The sequence below is a fragment of the Choristoneura fumiferana genome, chromosome 11 (assembly GCF_025370935.1).
Source record: "Choristoneura fumiferana chromosome 11, NRCan_CFum_1, whole genome shotgun sequence".
Lineage (NCBI taxonomy): Eukaryota > Metazoa > Arthropoda > Insecta > Lepidoptera > Tortricidae > Choristoneura > Choristoneura fumiferana.
Genome location: NC_133482.1, coordinates 10,552,848 through 10,574,865, shown reverse-complemented (window position 1 = coordinate 10,574,865; position 22,018 = coordinate 10,552,848). Strand labels below are relative to the sequence as shown.

Sequence of the window (22,018 nt, the reverse complement as noted above, 5' to 3'; positions counted from 1 at the left end):
TTAATTTATAGGTAGAGTCATTCACGATGACGCGTGCCGTGGTTCTTATTACAATGTCATTAATGTCTAATTTTGACAAAATCATGCGTCTTCGTGGATGGCACTAGGTATAGTAGGTATTAAGTTTTTAAGTTAGGTAGTTAGTTTAAAGTTAAGTTTTGTAACGTTATTTTTTTTTAATTCTTGTATTTAAATTAAAAAGAGACAATTCGCCTAATATTTGAAACCATTTAAAAACCCAAGCACTTAATCAAAATGGAGGAATAAAACAAAATGCATCATCGAGTGAATCAAAAAGCATGCAATATGTATACGCGAGGACTGACGGCAATGCATCTTGGTGCATCCGCTGACGTCAATCCCCACTTACTGGAGTAAAGTAAAAATGAAAGATGGAATGTAAATAAAAACCTTGTACTGTCCGTCGGCAGTTCTATTATCGTCCTTAATGAGGCCGATCGTGGCGACGCGGTACGAGTCGGTACGGCCATGCTGCAAACACAACTAGGGGCTAGACACATTCTACAAGGCGGTCCTATGGACCATGCACATGGGTGAAGGGATGAATGTGAGACAAACCGCGATAAAGCATGACTCCTCGTCTCGGTCACGGTTGCATTTAAAGAATAGCACTTCAAGTTTAAAGGTAGAGTAACATAAGGAAACAGTGGAGCCATGCGATATCAATGCTCATAAGTAAAATCCAAACAATCCGGAACACTAATATTCAAAGAGATCAAAGTTCCAGATTGTTATTGCAAAAATATTTGAAAGTGTAATTCTAAAATTAGAAAAATCTAATAAATAAATGATAAGTATCAACCAACTTTATAAAGACAAGCCTTGAAATTCAATAAATACTGACTGATCTACATTATCAACAATACCCTACAGAACGTAAAGGCTGAAAAGCAATCAATAAAGCGATCAGCAAGCGCAGGCGGCAACAGGGAGCGCGTCCGAGCCGGTAACCTTGCCGGGCTCGCGGTCCTGCCAGCGCGGGGACCAGCGCGCTCAATTGATCTGAACTACACAGTTGAGTTGCGTATGCAAACCTGAGAGCGCTTGCGAGGCCGGTGCGCGCCTCGATGCATGACCGACTCTACACTCATACCCAGGTTCATCGCGTACCTACATCTCTGCGATTTCGTGAATACGGAACAGTTATTCGCAGAGCGAAAAGGGACGTTGATAGAGATCATCATCGAGGGGAAAGATTCAAACAGCGACCATTAATAGCAACTGACATACCGAATTAGACTTACGGAACCGTAATGCCCATGCAATTTGCGAAAAGTGTTGTTCGCTATACGTACAGCGGTAGATCTGAATGTCAGCGGCTAAATGCGGTCCCGTTGCCGTAAACAAGGCACGCGTCACCGTCGATAATTGATGAACGTTTTCATAGCGCGCCTCATTAAACCGCGCTCTGGATTATCGCGAAGGTTACCATGGAAATAACTAGAATAACGGGGGTAAGAGAGCCACGAGGCAGGCAATTACGAAACGGGCGCAGTGTTGTTTTACGGGGACCGCGGCTTAAGAAACGGCTTAGGGTTCAAAGGAATGTTTACGGGACGTAATCGCCGAGGGATTTAATTAGCATCTTGGATGTCCGCTTCAAAAGGTGGACACGAGGGTGCGATGAAATATTCATATGGTGGTAGGGTATGGTACGGCAGTAGGGGGTGCGAGTGCACGTTGGCACGAGCGCCTGGAGACGTGCGGCGGCGCGGGTGCGGCGGCGGCGACGGCGGCGCGGGGCCGGCTCGTTACATAAGCCCCGCACCGCGCCGGCGCACTGCGGCCGCGCGCGCCACCCGCGCTACCCTCTACCCTCGACATAAATAGATAACACAAGGTTGCCACCCCAGGCCCCAGCGACCGCATTTATAATCTCTACAAAGGTTAAACCGAAATATCTAATGGAAAATCGAAGTCTTCTCCCTCGAGAACTAACAATATATAATTTGAGCCTGCTGGAGAACCTTCAAGATGACGAGTGCACGTGATAAATGGGCCAAATTAGACACAAAAGGGACGAATGATCTTGGACATTTCGGAGAAGCTTCTGTGGCGCGTGTCGAATGACATATACATAATGTAAGTGCAAGTTCAACATTTGCTTAAGGCAATTTATTAGATAGGCAGATCATTTTACCGTGAAACGATCACGTAACGCCGAATGTCCCATTACCGTTATCGCCATCATTTCCCTGGTGCGAAATTGCTAAATGAGGCATAGAGTTATATCTACCATAAAACGGGTTTAAGGATTATTCAAAACGTAATTTTTTTCAAGCTTAAATAGGTCACCATTTAGAGAGCGTCTCTAAAGCTTTTTGGGATATCGTACCCGAAGGGTAGGTAAGTAGCTACCAACGGCCCGATATAATTCTTAAAAACATAGTTTGCATCGGCCCGAAGCGCCAAAACTACACAAAAATAGGAGCTCCGCGTTAGTCGATTCTGATTGGAAGAACGCTACTGTGAAAATAAGCTTCAGTAAAAAAACTATAGTGGGAAAAAAGCATTCGGGAAATTTTGCTACTACGGTTTCAATTAAATTTGGAGTACAAAGGGTTACATAGTCGTAAACAGGCTGATATTATCTTCAACATAACCCGTTACACATTTTTTAAGCACTGTTGAGTAAAAGCCACACTCATCCTTCCTCATATCTCAATCAGCAGCAGTAATACTCGAATACTCCCATGAATCTTACTAAATGAAATCAATCTCGTCTCGCCATCTAGAAAGAGGTCTACCACCCTTCCTACCACACCGATTTATATTTCCCGGGAACTATGGTTGCTTTAACCCGCCAGTCTTTCGGCAAACGACATACCTACACTATATTTTATCTTTAATAGACTTTATACTTTACGTTTCGTGTTAGTTGCAAATACCTTTGTACTTTTATCAAGTGTTACAGTCTACTGGCATGAAAGGTCGCGTGTCAAATTTTCCGAAAACGAAGGAAAGCATGAAGCGCTCTTCTTTTTTTAAATAATTCAATTCATAATTTTGGATTCGCGTAAACTTTGAGGTAAAACATTAATAATAAGTTATACATATTTTTGTAAAATAATCTTATCGAAATCTTTTATGAAAGACGAAGAGAGATAATTATTTTGAATCATCGATCTCCCAACAAACGAGTGAGCCAGTGACCGCGTTTCCATTGCCACGGTCACGAAACTGCTTTATACCGATATTTTGTGGCTACTATCGTAGTAGATGAGTGACGTATGAATGAGACAATTATTTTTAACTGATGTAATGAGGCGTGTGCTATACACGTTATCCCGACGCGCCTGTAGGCCATTGCATGCCAAAACGCTATATTTAACTGAACTCATCTAAAGAGTGCGTCGCATGTTTCACGATCAGGTAGTCCGTGTGGACCACATGTAAAACTAAATTTTTTTTTACTAATGCCGTGTAGAGTCCATGAATAATTGTTTTGCAGTTTTTGGCAGCGATACGAAGTAATGAAAACAATGCTAATTATCACAATGACACTGGTAACTGATTAAAGTTGTGGTAAAGCATTTTATTAGCAGACTTAATTAGTAGTGGTAAAGCATTTTATTGGCAGACTAAACAAAAAGTGGGTGAACGAACCTTAAAAATGTCGAAAGGATGCTCTAGTGAGCTTTTAGTGGGAAAACCCACTTTGTTCACTTGTTCACTTTCCATTAACGTTCCAAACAAAATTGTTAAATTTTATGAATTTTTAAGAGTATTGTTAATTTCTAGACTAAAGAAAGTTTGATTAAGTAACTTATTTTTTTCTATTTAAATGTACAAACCAAGTGCAAATCGAAATCGACTAAAGCGACTAAAAATTCTAATTGTTTTTGGTACACTAATTTTACAATGATCTCTGAAGCAGCAAACATACCTTTGTCAAAATAGATTATCGCTTTTTGACATCACTACAAGAGCTATCATTGTATGTATCACAGAAATCATCATGAAATCACCATACCTATCACAGTTCAAATATACCTCCTATAAAGAGCTGTGGCAAATGGACAGCGGAAGCTTAGTAGTAAGTGACCTGTTCGTACCATTTTGCCTGTAAATAAAAGTGCACTTCGCAGCCTATTACTATTGGCGCTATTTGATATTAATCTGTATTAGGCACTGGTATTAGGTATTTATTTAAATAATATAACTAAACAAAGTAAAAAACCAATAGCAAACACAAACTAGCAGCTAGGTTAACCCGATCGTATCACTGACTCACTCGATCTTACCGTTCACTCCACACTTCCACTCATTCAATCCGCCCTCTTGTATCATTCATTCGTTCAGACTCGCCTTCATTCCCACATTAATTTCAACTCACTTCCTATACCCATTCCCTAGAAAATAGAGGTGACAGAGAGAACCAGCTGTCAAACTTGAACAATCAGGTGATCCTATACAGGGTTTCCCTTTTGCCGTTTGAGGTATGGAACCCTAAAAATTAAACACTGGTGTAGGATGCCCACTCGGTCAGTCTCTTGTTTTTATTCTTCCGTGGTCAGTCTGTACTTTGGTCACATGCGATTTTCTACTAATCCATTATTTAGAACGCACAAATTTAAATTTGGTTCAAGTACATACAATTACGAAATCCAATCACAACCGGACAAATCGCGCCGAATTCTGATTGGGGATTTTGGAGAGCTTCTCAAATATTCTTTTGACGTTTTCTGTTTTTGTTTTTTAATTGCAACGTGTGACAAACAAATCTAATAAAAGAGCACCTTGTAATGGTTAAGTCAAGACAAGAGCGAAATTGAAGGAAATGTATGTTAGGCTTCTTAGTATCACTGAGAGCAATCAGTATTACCATCAAATCCATATCTTGCGAAACTATTCAAAGTCAAAGTCAAAATAGATATCTTTATTCAATTTAGGCTATAACAAGCACTTCTGAATGTCAAAAAAACAAGTATTGTTGGTAATTGATTTTTAGTGTTCTATGGTTTCAACAGAAACCCTTCATATCTCGCAAAATACTGATCCTATGAGTATGGTCTCATTCGATTCAGCGCAAAAAATTATAAACAAAGTTTAATTGATTCAAATATTTTGCCGCCAAAATATGCCATTTTTCCTATACTATATGATCAGATTAATGTCTAATTCAACCATTTAAAACACTGATACAATTTACATACAGTGATACTTTGTGCTCACCTATTACAAGTTTTAACCCCCGACGCAAAAAGAGGGGTGTTATAAGTTTGACCGCTATGTGTCTCTGTCTGTGGCACTGTAGCTCTTAAACGGATCGACCGATTTATGGTGATAATAAGATGAAGGTGGAAAGAAACAATGAATGCAATTGCGTGCGTGCGGGAGACAATACAAATAGCCTCTGGTTGAACAAAAGTTTGTACGAGTTTTGCTTTCGGTTTTTTTAATTAATTTGGTTCGATAGAATCTATACGAAAACAGTAATTGGGGAAAATTGATTTAGGAGGCAAAGCTAAAATTGATCCGTACAGTTCGATAAACAAACAATAAGTCCTGCAACGCTAACTCATCTACCATCTAAATAGAATAGAATTATGAGGATTATTGGACTTGTTTATGAAATTCGGGTAATTCCTTATTTCACAAAACCGAGTATTTTTTTTTACGTGACTCTTCACTTGACGCGGTTATCTGAGGAAAAAATGGAAAAATCTAAAATCCTTCCCTGAAAAATATACGCTAATTATAACTATCAGATTTCTGTAGGTTATTTTATTAGTCGCAATGTTGACGAAGAACTCAAAATTTTGAATATTTTATGTCACGAACAAAGACTTTTTTTTTTCAGGTCGTGAGTAAAGTGGGAGTGAAACGAATGTGAATTGAAATATTAAATAGAATCTCAATCTTCATTTGTGCGAACGTCAAATAAGTTTTTGTTAAAAATTTAATTTTTATTAGGTACTAAATTTTTATACGACTGTAGTACTTTACATTCAAGCCAATCTGACCACTGAAAGTGGATCAATTTCAACTAACAAGATTTAAAGAATTAATTAAACTATTATTCAGTAGTAGCTAACTTAAAGTTCAACAGTCGGGACCCATTAGGTAAGAATTTTTGAGCGTGTCACGATTGAAATGGGTCCCGACTGTTGTACTTTAAGTTAGCTATTTAACAACGTTCTAGCCCACTAGACTTGTTTTCTTCTTTTCGGTATTTTTAAACGCAGTCGGGTTTTTTTGATTTTTAAATTTATTGTTTTATTTTCAACTTTTTTAATAGTACTTTGAAAATAGTAGATTTAAACTATTATAACCCATATATATTTAGAATGGGCTAGTTATTACCTTTCATTTGATACCCTACCCCTTAGATTTGAATAAAAACCATTTTTTTAAAACTTACAATTTGGCGCCAAAAATCCGCCATTTAGATACACGCACACACGTAACCCTCCTTCTTCGCAGTCGGGTAAAAAGAAACAATTACTGAAGTATTTACAAATTTTAGGTACTTCACCGGATGTATTCGCGATAGTAAGTTCATTTTCGGTTCTAATTCCAGTCCCAGCCCAGCTTTTGCTATTTTCTGTGTGTTATCTTACTTATTTTAATGTATAACTTAGTTTCTAAAAGGTTGACCTGTCGTTTCGCCGAGTTTAAATACGCAGATTTTCGTTTCGCAGACAACTATTGGCAGATTTTTCTTTTGGCTGAGCAATTTTTGATATAATTTCGTTACGCCTATTATTCGTTTCGCCGAGTAGCCGGTAGGAAGAATAGCGATAAGCAGATTTACGTTTAGTAGATTGTTTGTTTCGTAATTGTTTCAGTTAACCGAACAACTATCACATGGCATTCATATTGATAAGTAGATTTAATGTTCAGTCGATTTTTATTTCGTAATCTGCGTAGATAAAATCGGCCAAACGACAAGTAGGATTTTACTGAGTTGACTATTGTATACTTAGCTAGCTGTTATCAAAATGTAGTTAGGTGCAACGACGAGCGTTAGCGAGGAGGAGTGTTAGGTAGAATTGCGACCAACAACCGAACTGCTAGCATCGCGCGAAACTTGGTTTGTTTAGACTTCAATATATAATAAATACAAATGATGGTCAAAAATACGTTTATTACTTGCGTTATACGTTTAAAACTTGTGAGGGTACATAAGAAAATCATAAAGAATGCGCGGTCAGCACGGCGTGTAAAAATGCCAATGAGGCCATAGTGTAATCCAGTCGTGCGACATATTCGCGGTATTGAATGCCATTCCCCATGCGAAACGAAAAGATGCGAAAAGTTGATATGCGCACTGAATAATAGTTCAACCGTTACAAAAGCGAAAGGTTGTTCGACCAAACGTGCAAAATGTGTAGTGATTAATAGACTAAACGAATTTCTGTGAATAGTTGTTCGGCTTACTGACTCATATGCTAAGTAAATAGTCTGCTAAAGGTTGAGTTACGAATCGTTAGTCTGCGAAACAATACATCTGCGTACAAATTCATCGGCGTACCGCTACTCGGCGAAACGTTGTCTGCCATTCAATAATCTGCCTAAAAATAGTCGGCGAACTATTAGGTAACCTTCTAAAAGACATTCGACTGCCAGGTCTATGGTTTACGCGAGCGAAGCTGCGGGTATAGGCTAGTAAAAAATAAGTGATTACCAAACAAATGACTTCTACAATAAAAAAACTGTTTATAACCTTTCCCGTTATTAGAGATTATTTTTAAAAGTACATTGCCGTTCCGTTGCTAGACAATAAACCCTTGTATTTCTACCTACTATCTATGTACAGTCACCAGCAATAATATCTGCCACAGCGGAGCGTGCAAAAATATCTGACACGTCCTTCCGACCCTAGAAATAGAGTCGTATCAGATATTTATGCACGCTTGTTGTGTCAGGTATTGGTGCTGGTGACTGTATTAGGCATGTCGTTTAATCGATTTGAATATTGGCAGTCTCGGCATGTTAATATGGTTAATACCAGGGCTAACCAAAGTACGGACCGCAGTTTATTTTATATACAGTAGCATATAGGTAAATCTTCCTTTACAAAAGTTTATTTATAGAGCGTTTCTTCATTTCCCCCCTTCCAACGAGGTCATTGCATACACCATACATGCAAGCAAGATCGTTCATAATTCATAATACTGTGATTTTTACCTATCTTACTTAAAACTACAGGAATTTCTTCGACTTATTGAGTATTAAGTTCTTTTTTTTTATAAATAATGCTCTGTCGATTGGAGGACAATTTTGACAGTGTCTAGTAGGTTTTGCCGTTATACGGTAAAAAAAAACTAGAAAACGAAATTGAGAGGTAATGGTGGAAGAAAGACAGCGCGAATCTTACGAAGTTATTATGACGCACGTGTAAATAAATTTGTAATACCTAGTACAAAATAAACTTGGTTTAGCCTTGGCAGATCAAAATAGAAACGAATTTATAACACACGGATCTTTCCTTGTCTCCCAAAAATGTAACCTTGCATAAGTTTTGTTTAAGTTTATTCACCTTAATAAATGTTACTAACAAGCAAATCGTTAGAAACAAAAGATAATATTTTTTCAGTAACGTAACTTAATTAACTTTATAACGTTATTTTAGTTGATTCAGTCTACAACACAATGCCAAAAGTTTCATTTAACTTCTTAATAAAAGGTAATAATTAGATATTACCTTACCTTTGAATATTTTCAAGATTACCTATTTGATGTAAAAACTTTGAACTATTTCAATGTCTTCCTAAGACATCGAATGCGAAATCAGCAATAGAAGTTGCTGTAGTAAGGCAAGGTAGGTATGCTAACCTAACCTAATTCATTACTGAATTTTGAAATTTACGTTCTGAACCAACAGCATGGGTAGGTCATATCGCCTACGAATTTTTAGATTCGATATTATAAATTTTAAAAAATCAAGTTATCTGATGTCAGCCCTTCATCTTGGTATTTTAGCGTACTAGTTCAGCTTAAGGCTATAAATTGGTTACATATACGATAATTCGATCGGAATCCATTACCAGATTTGTTTAAGGAGCACGCAGACGTAATAATCTTATTTAAAACAGATTTTATTCAAAAGTCAGTGCAAATTTGATAAAAATATTACCTAGAAATTAAGATCCTTCAGTTTTTTCGTTTATTCGATCGGCTTCAGCGTCTACGATGAATTATCTAGAAAAGCCGCGTCTTGTAAAGAATTATACATAACCAAGGAACCTCGTAGAAACCGCGTGCCTTATCCTAATTGTTGCGTGCTGCTGTCGTCACAGAGGATAGAGGAAGTACTCCAATAGAGCGACGGTGGTCTATGCGATTTAAATGACATAATGACGAGGCAATTTTCTAATAAACCTTCGGCGCTCTTAGTGCTCCTGTCCGAGGTAGCCAGGCTCCCGCAACCTGTTACCTACTTCCTCCAGGTCGCCTCGTAAGGTAATCTTTACCTCCGTTGTAGATCAGTTGGTACTTATTACATGAGTGAGTATGATCGTACCACGTATGATTTTGTGCATTCGAAGTAGGGAATATGCAGAGGAGTATATTTTGTAGCATTTAGGAACATCATTTAGGTACATTTTTTTATAATGAAATTACTTATTGAAAAACATTGAGATGGGTGGATCAGTCAGTTTGTGATGACCACCGGTGATAAAGAACATTCACACAAGGGTGTTGATGAGTGATGATTGGCACGTGAAAAACCATAGCCAGTATATCATTCCTTGCACAGATCGATACGGGCAGTTATGCAACCCGGCCGGCGCCGTTTCACCGACAACTAACTTTCGAATTTTTCAAAGAAGATTTTCCTGTTATTTTTCTGGAGTATCATAAAAAAACCCTGTTACAAGAAAAGTCAAATAAAAAAACCACTAAGCAAGCCTATGAAACAGTAAAGCATTCAAAAGCGCCGAGCGCAACGTGAAACTAAGTGCACGGGTTAGATTAACACGGTTGACGTGACGGAACAAAGGTGATGAAACGGGTGCATGAAAAATTGGTGAAGACGACACTAGGGACATGCCCAAGGGTAACAAGCACTTCACGAGCAGCGCCAGCTCCGGTGGCGGCTTTAACCGGCGCAAGGTCTTCCGCACTCACTGTCTGCTACATGCACTCACATCTTCACGAAAGCACTGTACCTACCGCTGATTCTGGCTTGCTACTGTAAAAACCTACAATGTAAGCACTACTTGAAGCGACACTGCACTCACCTCGCCCATTTTCGCTAGACTGTATGAAAAAGGCGGATAAAAAGGAGCAAGCCGCCTCTCGGTCTCGCCTCGATCCCTCTAATGGAGTGGGGTGGGTCGTCGCTAGTTCTGCAACAACGGGGACCGTTACGGCTTCCTCGTGTCAACGAAAAACTTAAAATGTGTGCGCTTTTAAGTAGTCTTTGCACGGCACTGGGGCTATGTCATCGTGGTACTGAACTGAAACCCGTATGATACGCGGGTGGAGGAGGCGCGTAAGGCGCGACGTTCGGCGGTCTGGTTCGGGCGGCGACTGGCGGAGGGGCCGGCGCGTATCGAGCCGACGGCGCACTGACGTCACACTGCGTCACGACGCCAGCGCCGCCGCCGCTGCCGTCGTCGCGCGCATGCACCGCCCGCCGCCAACCGCCGCGCCGGCCGCGCTGCCGTTGGCGCCCTCTGCCACCCGTGCTCGTAACTTGTCACTGCCGCTAGCCGACACGTTGACAGCCTTCGCTGATCGACAGCCTTCCCATCTCCGTACACGAGGACTTGGGCAGTCGCGAATACATTATCTAATTACCCCGATCTATGAGGGTAGCGATAAAATGGGCGAAAAATCACATACGGTGGCCTTCATTAATATCCACCCATAAAAGCTTTTACAGCTACGGTGTTAATAAATTTTTACGAGGCATTCTGGGCCGGTAGGGCGGTGGTCGGCGCGGGCGGAAGGCCGTCTCGGCGACGCGCCCATCCCTAATGTTGCATTGAGAAATGACAGACGTCCTTATCTGAAGGGCGAGTTCTCTGGGGGAAACTTCCTTTCGTAGTTACCTGTTTCTAAGCTATATCGAGCTTCGTTGTTAAACAAAGTACTTGCATAAAACGTGAATAATTTATGTCACATCATTTCAATACTTTAACCTAAAGTATTCATACGAATGGTTTTATACTTTATAATGTAGTAAATAGCTTTATTAATAGTAAACAGTTTCATTTTAAGTAGAACTTAAAATGCTGCAATAAGGTATAAATATCTTGTGATTTATAAAACCTAGTAACGAAATTGGCGTAAGTAAAAAAAAAGTTGAAAGATCGAGTGTTTTATTAATTAGAGAGACGGCTGAGAAAACAGAAGCAGAAGCAGTTATTTTAAACAAGATTAAGAGCTAGTTAATGGTCAGCAAATAGGTAAATCGAACTAATCTATTATCCATTCGGATACCTCTTCACTCTTTTTTATTACGCACCGATTTAACCACATCGGCTTACATTTCATTGGCCAGTAGAGCGGTTTTATAGCGAGCGAATATATTCGATTCAGTTTTATTACATTGCATTATGATAATGTCATAAGTAATCGTATAAATTGCGGGTATAAATGTTTTAGTGCTAGAAGACCGCGATGCGGCCGCAATAGCCGCCTAAATCCGCAAGTCCTGCCCTCGAGTCGTGTATTCTTGGTAAATTTATAGCGCCGAATAATGGAGAAGAAATCCACATTACAAACGGAAAGGTGTGTTAGACGCATTACGTCTGGACCATTAAATCCTTTGTCCGATCAGACCTACCTGTGCGTAAAAAAATCTGCAGCGGATTTACCGGACTCCTGAGCTTTCTTTTAAGCTTCTGAAGACTAGGTAAACTTAGTTTGTTGTGTGTAGAGTGATATCTAAAACTACTGAATCGATTAAAAAAAATCTCACGTTCAGTAAGCTACACTAACTTCGATTAACATCTGCTTTTTCATCCCGGGAAAGAGCAAAGTTTACGTGGGACGCAGACAAAGTTGCGGAGAACAGCTAGTGATTTTATTCCTGGTATAGTCGCTCGCCCCATTCGATGGATCATACGCCGTGCCTTAATAAAATACTTTATAGGAAAATACATTCGAATATAGTTACACTGTAGTTAAGTGTTAAAAATTTAATGCCTTGAAGAGCTAATGCACTCAAAGTTATCTTTAGAAAATCGATAACACGTCGGCAACTTTAAAACATTGTAGACTGCGTGAAAGTCCAGCAAAACTTTGTGTGACCAACTGAACCGAAGATTTTTACATTGTGTTTTTTTCAAAAAGTAAACGACAGCATACTCTTGAGATTATACGTACATTTTTCCTACCCTCTCTCCCGGAATTTAGGCCCCTATATTAAGCGTATAGACGACACGCTGGAGGTGGAAATGGTTCCGCTGAGACGGGGTGCTACCTGTCCCATATTAATTTCCGGTGCTTGACGCCACTTGCCCCAGTGTTATTACGAGCCGCCAAATAAACAAGGTCGACTGTGGCAAAAACTACATACCGCTATGATACCTCTAATTATCCTTAAGCATGCCGAAATTATTCATGAAGATTAAACTTGTGTTGCTGGTTTTATCCTTTGGTTAGCTCTAGCTGCTGACAGAACAGTAATTAAATTAAATTGTTATACCAGACGAATTAAGTAAAATTTAGATGTGTTCGTGATTTCGGGTCAGACTACGTGGTCAGAAGGCTTGTAAGCGAAACAAGCACGCACGTTCCGATCTGTAAGGCCACTTGAAGCGTACAACTCTTGCCCCCGAATACTAGACTTCAGTAGCGTAGCTTGTAGCCCAGTCTTTGGGTTATGTAAGCACTTTGCCAGACCGGTTACATCATAGAGGGCGGCGGATCTACGCATTGATTAACCGAACCAGAAGAGGATGTGATTTTATTATCCGCAGCAAACATAATAATTAATTTAAATCATATTAATTTGTATTTTGGTTCTCGATTATGTTATTATAAATTAATCTATACCGTCAGGTTACGATGTGCAATTATCGATAGGAATGTATTAATACGTAGTCGGTCCCAAAGTTCTGTCACTGACACATTATTTTTAAATTTAGAACATGATTTTAAGAAAATTTGATTGAATTCCATTTTTGAATGTTTGACAATTATTTTAACAAGTAGTTTAAAAAATTACGTGTAAAAGTGCCCATTGCGGCCTATTTACTGAATAAATCATTTGAATTTGAATTTGAATAATTTTAAGTAATTTTAATTCTTTATTAAATGTACTATAAATTGGTATATAATTTATTAAAAACTGATTGGTACTTTTGTTTTTATCATTATTTTCATTTGTGACAGAACTTTGGGACCGACTACGTAGTAGTTTGGATGTGATCTGTAATCTCTTTGCAGTTAAAATGCGACTTATAAACCTCGCGAGGCAGCAACGGCGAGCGACATTCGCTTCGTAATCTTCTGCGGCCTAGGCCTCGGAACAATAAAAGCAAAGTTGCATTTTTCAATTTAAGCGTCCGCCGCGTCGAGGCCCGCAGCCGGCTCGAGTGGAGTGCTATTTTTCATTTCACCCAGTCTTCCCTGGACGAGAGCGTCAAACAACAGCTTATATCTAAGGAACATATGCAAATAGTCCCAGGTATATTTATTAGAACATGTACCTAATGAAACCAATGTTGAAGAATGCATAAAAAGATAATGAATCGCAGCTTGACAGTTCTTCAAAAGTTTAGCACCAACAAAGAAAATCGTCCAGTTGGTATAAATATTGAAATATAAAACTCTGGTATATCTATATAAAACTCGCAATCGTCGAGTGTAGGGTAGTCAACCCTCCACCAACACACCGCCAATCAGGAAATATGTAGGGTACGCTGAAACCTGGAAAACCCTAGGCGGGCTCGACGATCAATATAGATGCAATAGGTATGTCAGCTATCAGGATATTGTAATCTACGCATGCACGCTTTGAGCAAGCCAGCTTTCCCGTCATAGGTCAGTTACTTACTATGCACACATAGAGCACGCAGTAGAGCTATGATTAATAAGTGAAGTTTCAGAACTCGACTTTAATATCAAACTTTTTTAAGAAAACGCAAAATGCTTCCTCATATTTATGTATTACATTTTCTTAATACATATTAAGGTAAGCCGACCGAGTGTCACCTATAATTTAGTCGGCAAAGAAAGTGACCTCGAAAGTTTTCAGTCGAGCTTATGAAACTTTTATGCCTCACGTAAAGTGAAGAGGGGATTGAGGGGAATACGTTTGTTCAAAGGAGGAACGAACCTAAGATGGTGAAAATTCGTTTGTTCAAACGAAGAAAAGAGCCCAGAACGGTGGTTAAACTAGATGTAAATGTTTCAGGGGTTCGGTCTGGCGAAGCAGTTACTGGAATGGGCGTTCATCATGTATTAAATGGAAGGTATTATTATCAGAGCGGGCAGCGGTAGAAGGGCCATTCCTTCGCTGTGAAGGACCGGCTGATATGAAAATTCGTCGTCGAGCAGTCGCCGGTCGCAGGGCGGTGGTGCGAGCCGCTGGTGTGAGGCCGGAGGGTACTCGGAGGCTCTATTTGGGTCACCCCGGGCGTCATTCCCCACGATCAATAGCAGTGCCGGCGCGCGCCGCCCTCTCGTTCGCTCCCATAGCGCTCACTGTTACCTAACGAGTCTCGCACACTGCCCCACCGACATTAATTATTCTCTAAATCGGTCTTATATGAGCTATTTAGACTTTAAATTAAGAACGATAGCCTTATCGTGACTAGTTCCGTAAGAGATTTTATCGCCGATAGTCTACGAACTTCCCGAACAAATATCGTACCTATACAGGGCGATAGTATAGCCGCTGTCGCCACTGTCTGGCTTTTCCTTACACGAGTTTCCGTCATCACTTACGTAATATAGAACAATAGAAGGCAATATGGTATAGATTTAGGATTATCGTGGTTCGAAAATACAAACTGAAATATAGATGCACAGAAAAACCAGAAAAAATAAGACCAGCGCTGGGAATCGAACCCAGGTCTTCGACATTCCGTGCCGTGTGCTATACCGCTACATCACCGCTGGACAACGATACAGACACGAATTTCTCCTATGCACCTCATATCTCAGCTTGTGTTGTTTCTTATTTAGCCACTTAAGCAAAAAAAAAAAAAAAACAATCTTAATTATCCTGGTTGCCTAGTGATGGATAATATATTTTTTGATGAAATGCTTTATAATTGTTTGTCTAGATATTTTTATGGGATAGATATCCAGCGAAAAGGCTGCGAAAGTTAGTTTATGATACGATTCAGATTCATCAGATCTTTGAAAGTTCATAATGAGACGTTTCGCTGCTAGCAGCGTTCTCGAGTGACCCGTTAACAGTTCGGAAAAGTTTAAGCTTTCAGACTGGGTTGCTTAGGTGTTTTATTGGTATTTTTTAGCTTTAACGCTGGTCATTTAACAAAACCCAAATGTCAATAGTCGCCTAGTAAAAATTATGTAACAGTAGAGTTAGCGAATCGGGTAGCGAGCTGCCAGCCCCAGCAGATTCCTGGACATTTGCATTTTAACTGGAAGGAGTTCGAAAAACTTTTTACATTAGGCTAGATCCGTGGAGAAACTTTGGGAATACTAAATTGAATACTGTTTTGTTTGTGTTTGAATATTAGTACATATAAGACAAATTTGAACGATATCTAATTCTGTGTTAAAATTCTGAGACTGTGGAAGAACAGAAAGGTCGTGCGTCAATTAGGTGCAGCAATACGTGTGTTACACAAACATCAACAAACGCTACAAACAATGGCAGGCCTTAACACAAATTAAAAGGGTGCGCAAAATTTAACTTCACCCGCTTTCTGTACGTGAAAAGATGCTTAACTAACAATGTACGTACAACCTTTCGATGAGAGCTTTGAATTAAATAATTTATTAGTCGCTAGAAGTTATCATTCAATAGACAAATCGCCAAAAGACTCACTGGGATAGAAATTCATCATAAAAGGAAAAACATCCTGTACATACAAGTATTCATTTTATGAGAATAAAACAGGTCGAGGTAACTCCCATCTTATTTTATCGACATATATATAACAGCACTCGTATATTGTTATGTATAAGCACCTAGACCGCAATTCGCATTTCAGAAATAGCTCGGCGACTACCACGTTGAAATAGAAGGTAAGCATACCACTATGACGTGTACGTCGAACAAACGCGGTGCCAAAACGTGGCCATAAAACCCGTTTACTTATTGTAAACCACTTCAGTTTACAGAACGTAAAACTACAAGGACGTGGTTACAAAGCTTTGAGCTGTAACTGCAAAGCTAGAAACGATGGACCTTTAAACTCCTTTTCTCAATAGAAACATACTTCATGCGAACTTTTACTTCAAACAGTTAACAAAAGCAGCAGTACCTAAGGATTTTTTTTAAATCAATTAAAAGAGATGTTTGACAATAAGAAAACAATTCAATCAGATCCACGGCCGTATCTTTTAACGTGCTTTTCATATAACAACGAATGTAACCATTAACGAAGAAGCATTCAATGCAAACCCAGGACAATTGAGTAAAATGGGTAATAAAACCAACATATTTTCACTTTTTCCCTCCCATTCAAAATTTGGCCTTGTTGCGCCTCAATTTCCTGAACAAATGATTGAATACATTAGCCAAGACAGATTTCGGGGCTCTGGAGGCTACTCGCATACGTTCGCGAATATAGATCTACATGTAGGTAATAAATTAAATCTCGTGGAATAAGTCTCGTCTTTAAGCAGTTTCTTTTCAAAGGGGAATTTAATAATCTATAGTATGAGTTGAGTGTCGAAGTAAGTCTCAAGGCCGGTTAAATGCCGCTCCGAATCGCTCGGATCCGTCGCTGAGTAATCGATACTATAAACCACTCAGTGCGTCAATATTTCAATATTAGATTTCTTTACGAAACGTACAGAGTCCGTAGACGAAGAGGAGATAATGATTTACTAATTAATGTAGATGTGTGTGTCTTAAAGGGTGGGTCAACATTTGTATATTTTAGGGTAGGTATTAAATTCAAAATGGTTATTCTGTAAGTAGGCCGCAAAATAAAAATTACATGCTTACATATCTAAATTTTACAGGGATCAAGGGGAGCGGGTTACTTGTTTAAGTATCTAACCCTAAACATGTCAGGAAATAAGACTTACCGATCATGATAAAAATTTAAATAAACTATATCAACGTTCAGTTGAAGTGCAAAATGCTTCTATCGTCGAAAAAATAATAATTGGAGATGTTTAGTCTCCCAAAGTCATATCATTTTGAAATATACATTTTAGGTACTTGGGTTTTTTAGGTGGATGCAAGCCGCTGCCAACCGAAGCAACTGGAGGTCTGTGGGGGAGGGGAGGCCTTTGTCCAACAGTGGACGTCCTACGGCTAAGATGATGATGATGATGTTAGGTCAAGTAACCACTTTTATCGTATCTCCATCGCGTAGCACAAACGAGAATTATGATCGTCAGTTCGGCTTCGGATGCCTAAATCAAGGTGATTTTCCACCGGCGAGGCGAGACGAGACGAGGCGAGGCAAAAATTGAAGTTTCTATGGCAACCACAACCGCAACTGAAGATGCGCTAGGACTAGGAGAGGATTGAAAATTTGCCATTTTCAATTCTCGCCGGTGGAAAATAACCTTCAGATATATATTTATTACATACATGGTTTTTTAGTAGTCAAAGCCTAAATTAGATACCTATTGAATATTCCTTTGTTCGAAAACTGTCTAAAGACAGAAGTAATTCATTTTCAGTGGTATAGCACGTGGCACGGAATGCCGAGAACCTGGGTTCGATTCCCAGCGCTGGTCTTATTTTTCTGGTTTTTCTATGCATCTAAATTTCAGTTTGTATTTTCGATATGAGTTTTACGGGATGACCGTAAAAGTAAGAAAAAAATTTGGAATTGAAATAAAAAGTACAAAAAGATTCCAAAAAAACCTAAAAAACCAATCTAATATTATAGTTAATATAAAGACAGCTATAAATAACCACATCAAAAAGAAAATTAAAATTCTGTTATTGTAAACGGCGATGCAGCAATTGATTTCCCGAGAAATGAAATAGAAGATAATAGTTTTACCTCACCTAGATCCGAGTGGGGAGGTCAAAGTGAATAAACTGTCGACTTAAGTCAATTTCCGATATTAGATTTGCCTACAGGCAGAAGTAGGGCGCCCGGAACGAGAAGTCCTGTTTTATCTTTGCAAAATAGAATTGACGTATAACTCATCAGGTGAATCTGGAATATTTATTCGATTTGGGATCTGCTAGTGAGATAGGTAAATGGATTTCCGTTATGTTATGTCTGCCACAGAAAATGGCCCTAGAGAATGGACAATTGAATCAAGTTTTTATGTAATAAAAAGTAGCAAAAAGCAATGGCATTTAAAATAACGATACGTTTTCGACGCTAAATCAATGCGAGTAAGAACAAATTGTTAACACATATGCACAGTTTATAACACCATATTACACAAAATTGGCTCGTGCGTGGAAAAAGTATTTGTTAAAAGAAAATTGACCTAGATAGCTGAAGAGGATTTAGATCACATAAAGCCGTGCGTAGCAGGTCAGACGCATGGCCTCCAGCGTCTACTTAGTACATAGATTTACACCCAGCCGACCGACGTTTCGTAAAACATTTCAGTCAATGAAATTATTATAGAGTAAACAGAATATGAGTGAATATAAACATAGCACGTCACGGCCGTTGCTACGCCGTGCTGTTGAATCATTCGCTTTCCGGGTCTGATGATCTGAAGGTGAAGACGAAGGAAGTTTATTGGAATATATGCTACGAGATAAGATTTATAGTTCGTAGAAACATTCTAAAAATTGCAAACGCCTCACCCGGCTAACAAATTGCTTTGAATAGAAATAATAATTCGAGTACGACTGAAATACATACGCACGCACATAAAACAAATATTTTACATGTAATTCACGAAGCTAAAATATATGTGGCGCATATTATGACTGAATTGATTTAAAAGCCCCGTTAAGTACGGTTACTGATCTAATCACGAGTGTCAGGTATTGACATGTTTACAACCTTGTTAAATAGGGCAATCCAATAAAAGTACAGCAGGTGGAACTTAAGATAGGTTCATATAATCTTATTAACGGTCGCCTTAAAATATTGGGGAATCGAACCACGAGTGTGAAAAAGACTTCCAAATGTACCTAACACAGCCTTGGCCAAAAGTATTGAGCACCCTACAAAAAATATACCAATTTCACAAAATGTGTTCATTCCAAGTTTTTAAATATTTACAAATTATGAGTAAATTAGAAACACAATAAATGGTATTCTGGTTCGCAATAAAATAAGAGCTATAATAAAAAAAAAAAAAATTAGCATTTTTCGCAATCGGTTCTTGTTTGTTAGATTTATGCAGGGTCGGCAACGCGCGAGTGATACTTCGGGTGTTGCAAGCGTTCGTAGGCGGCGGTAATTACTTAACATCAGGCGGGGCATTTCTGAGCTCGCTGCTTAAGAATATTTCTGGACATACGACCAGAAGAAGACTGCTAGGAGCTGGTTTGATAGGCTGCAAATTTTTGATCGAAGGCTGCTAAGCCAGAAAGAAGCCCTGGCTCTCTGACGAAAACATAAAATCTCGCTTCAAGTGGGCTACTCAACACCAAGATAGAACTGATGAAGTTTGGTCTAACATTGTATCATCACGTGAATCATTAACCCCCCCCCGACGCAAAAAGAGGGGTGTTATAAGTTTGACCGCCATGTGTGTCTGTGTGTTTATCTGTCAAAAACGGGTGGACCGATTTGAAAGCGGTTTTTTTTATTTGAAAGCTAGTTTTCTAGCGATGGATCTTAGACATGTTTTATCAAAATCGGTTCAGCCGTTTCAAGATAATCAGCGCTTTTGTTCGCTGTGGTAGGAATCTTAGACGCATAATAGGTATTTATTTACTTTACTTTCAAACATATTTGGGACCTACAATTGGAAACATCCTTGTATGCTATATAACTATGCAAGATTATGGAATTCTCGGCCTGATTTAGCAGCCAGGATATCCAGAACACTAGTAGGTACACTCTATAAAAATTAATAGCACATATATGTCGTGTTTGGATTCGTTTTGATCAGTAATTGATTCTACATAAAATGCAGTGGTGGCAACACGATGAGCTGATGCTGCAGCCAGGATATCCAACACACTAGTACACTTTAAAAAAAATACCAGTTTAAAAAACATAAAATAAAAAACTTAAATTTAAAATTTAAAAAACCCCCGGCCCCCGAAACCAAAAACCGCCAGCAAAAATAAAAAAACGCACGAAAAAAAAACGGCGCCAAAAAAGACAACTAAAAGGTAAAAAATTATTCGATCGATCGTCGATGTCACAGCTTCTTGGTGACAAAAACCTTGATGACATTATATTCCAGCAAGAAAACGCCCCGTGTCATAAATGTCGTCGAATAGTCACGTGGTTTGATGAAAATCAAGTGGACATCCTTGATTGGCCTGCACGCACTGTCTCCAGGCTTGAACCCCATTGAACATTTATGGGATCATCTGAAGCGTAAGATCCAAGGTCATGTAATAACTTCAAAGCAAGACTTGAATAAGTGTTTTCTTGAAGAATGGCAGATGATTAGCTGCGATATGTGTAAAAAAAACTTATCGCATCTGTGCCTGAAAGAGTTCCTGCTTGTAAAAGGGTACATGGAGAGCCAACTTAATATTAATTTTGGCAATAAGTAAATGTGGCCTAGTAATTAAAATTGTGTTTATTACAATTTTGCATAGATACACTAGCGAAATCGCATCAAATTATAGGTGCTCAATACTTTTGGCCAAGGCTATAGTTAAAATACCTAGTATAAGTAAGGGAATCACAACGAGTTACAAGTTACACAGTTACAACTGAAAGAACAGTGACATTTGAGATATTTACCAGAGGGGATGCAATGTAACGTCCTAAGCGGATTATAGGATAGTAATCCCCGCTAAGCTTTTTGACGAAACCACGGAAACAAATATATTATATTAATTCATTTTTATCACACTTGCTCGTAAACAGTGTCGTAACATGCAGGCTACCTTAGTTGCAACCCCCCAAATAAAACCCTCGACCTTAATGTGCTTGTCATGAAACCCGTGGTCGGTAAATGAGGCAGGGCCCGTACTGATGGTGCTGCGCGCGCTGCTGCAGGACTACATGGACCACATGCACACGCACGTTGCGGCGCATGCCGAGGGAGGTGGAGGGCGACGTTGCCAAGAACACAGCCTAAGGTATCGCCAATATTTGGAAGAATTATATTTTTTCTTTTACAAATATAAATTTTTACTTGCAAATGTGATGAAAAACATTGTATGTCGCACGGGCGGTACTAGAATTACGAACATCGACTCATTAAAGCCCTCAGTCTTCGACTTCGGGCTTGTAATAGACTCTCGTTCGTAATTCCTTATTTACCGCCCTTAAGACACAATGTACTATTAAACTATGTATTTTCGCTTTCCACTTGAAATAATGGAAGCAATTAGACATTTTAAAGCGACAGAAGACCTATAAGATAACAAAGCACTAACAGAATCTAGATGAAAGCTGAAGTTCTTGTAAAAGAAAATTGCGTGATGTGGCATGGAGATAGGCGGGTATAGAGCACAACGAAGGCCTTGCCCTAGTGGTTACATTGCGGAGGGCAATTGCTAGGAAATTGCCGAGACTCTCGCCTCCAACCGCGCCGAACAAGGGGGCTAGATCGACACAAGCAAACTAGTTTAACCGTTATTTTCGACTTCTTAATTAAACTGTTATAAATATTTTAATGGCTCTACTTCGAAATATAACCCTGTTCTCTTATAAAAGTTGAAGAAATATTTTAAAAATTTACAAGGGTTGTTACAACTTTTCTTTCGCTCAGATTTGGTCGTTCAATTATTTACGTTTAGAACTTTGAAGATGGATGATTCATCTGTAAGGACCGCGAGAGGCAGGTTTGAGTTTTCAAATTGTATACTTCCATT

The 22,018-nt window shown here is 39.0% G+C and overlaps 1 protein-coding gene and 1 long non-coding RNA gene across 9 annotated transcripts in view; one reads left to right on the top strand and one right to left on the bottom strand.

Moving 5' to 3' along the window:
• LOC141432771 (uncharacterized) overlaps nt 1-22,018 on the top strand; it is an 89,291-nt gene that overhangs the window by 14,269 nt on the left and 53,004 nt on the right. The window lies entirely within an intron of this gene.
• Nucleotides 1-22,018, bottom strand: part of Atpalpha (sodium/potassium-transporting ATPase subunit alpha) — a 65,850-nt gene that overhangs the window by 17,096 nt on the left and 26,736 nt on the right. For 3 of the 8 annotated variants that reach the window (XM_074094516.1, XM_074094514.1, XM_074094515.1), the window contains exon 2: nt 412-492. The exons of 1 other annotated variant lie outside the window; for it this stretch is intronic. In XM_074094516.1, the coding sequence (XP_073950617.1) occupies nt 412-492 (81 nt within the window). Of the gene's footprint in view, nt 1-411; nt 493-10,211; nt 10,418-22,018 lie in introns of those variants that run through there. 4 more of the 8 variants (XM_074094520.1, XM_074094517.1, XM_074094519.1 and 1 more) reach the window with 3 other exon arrangements.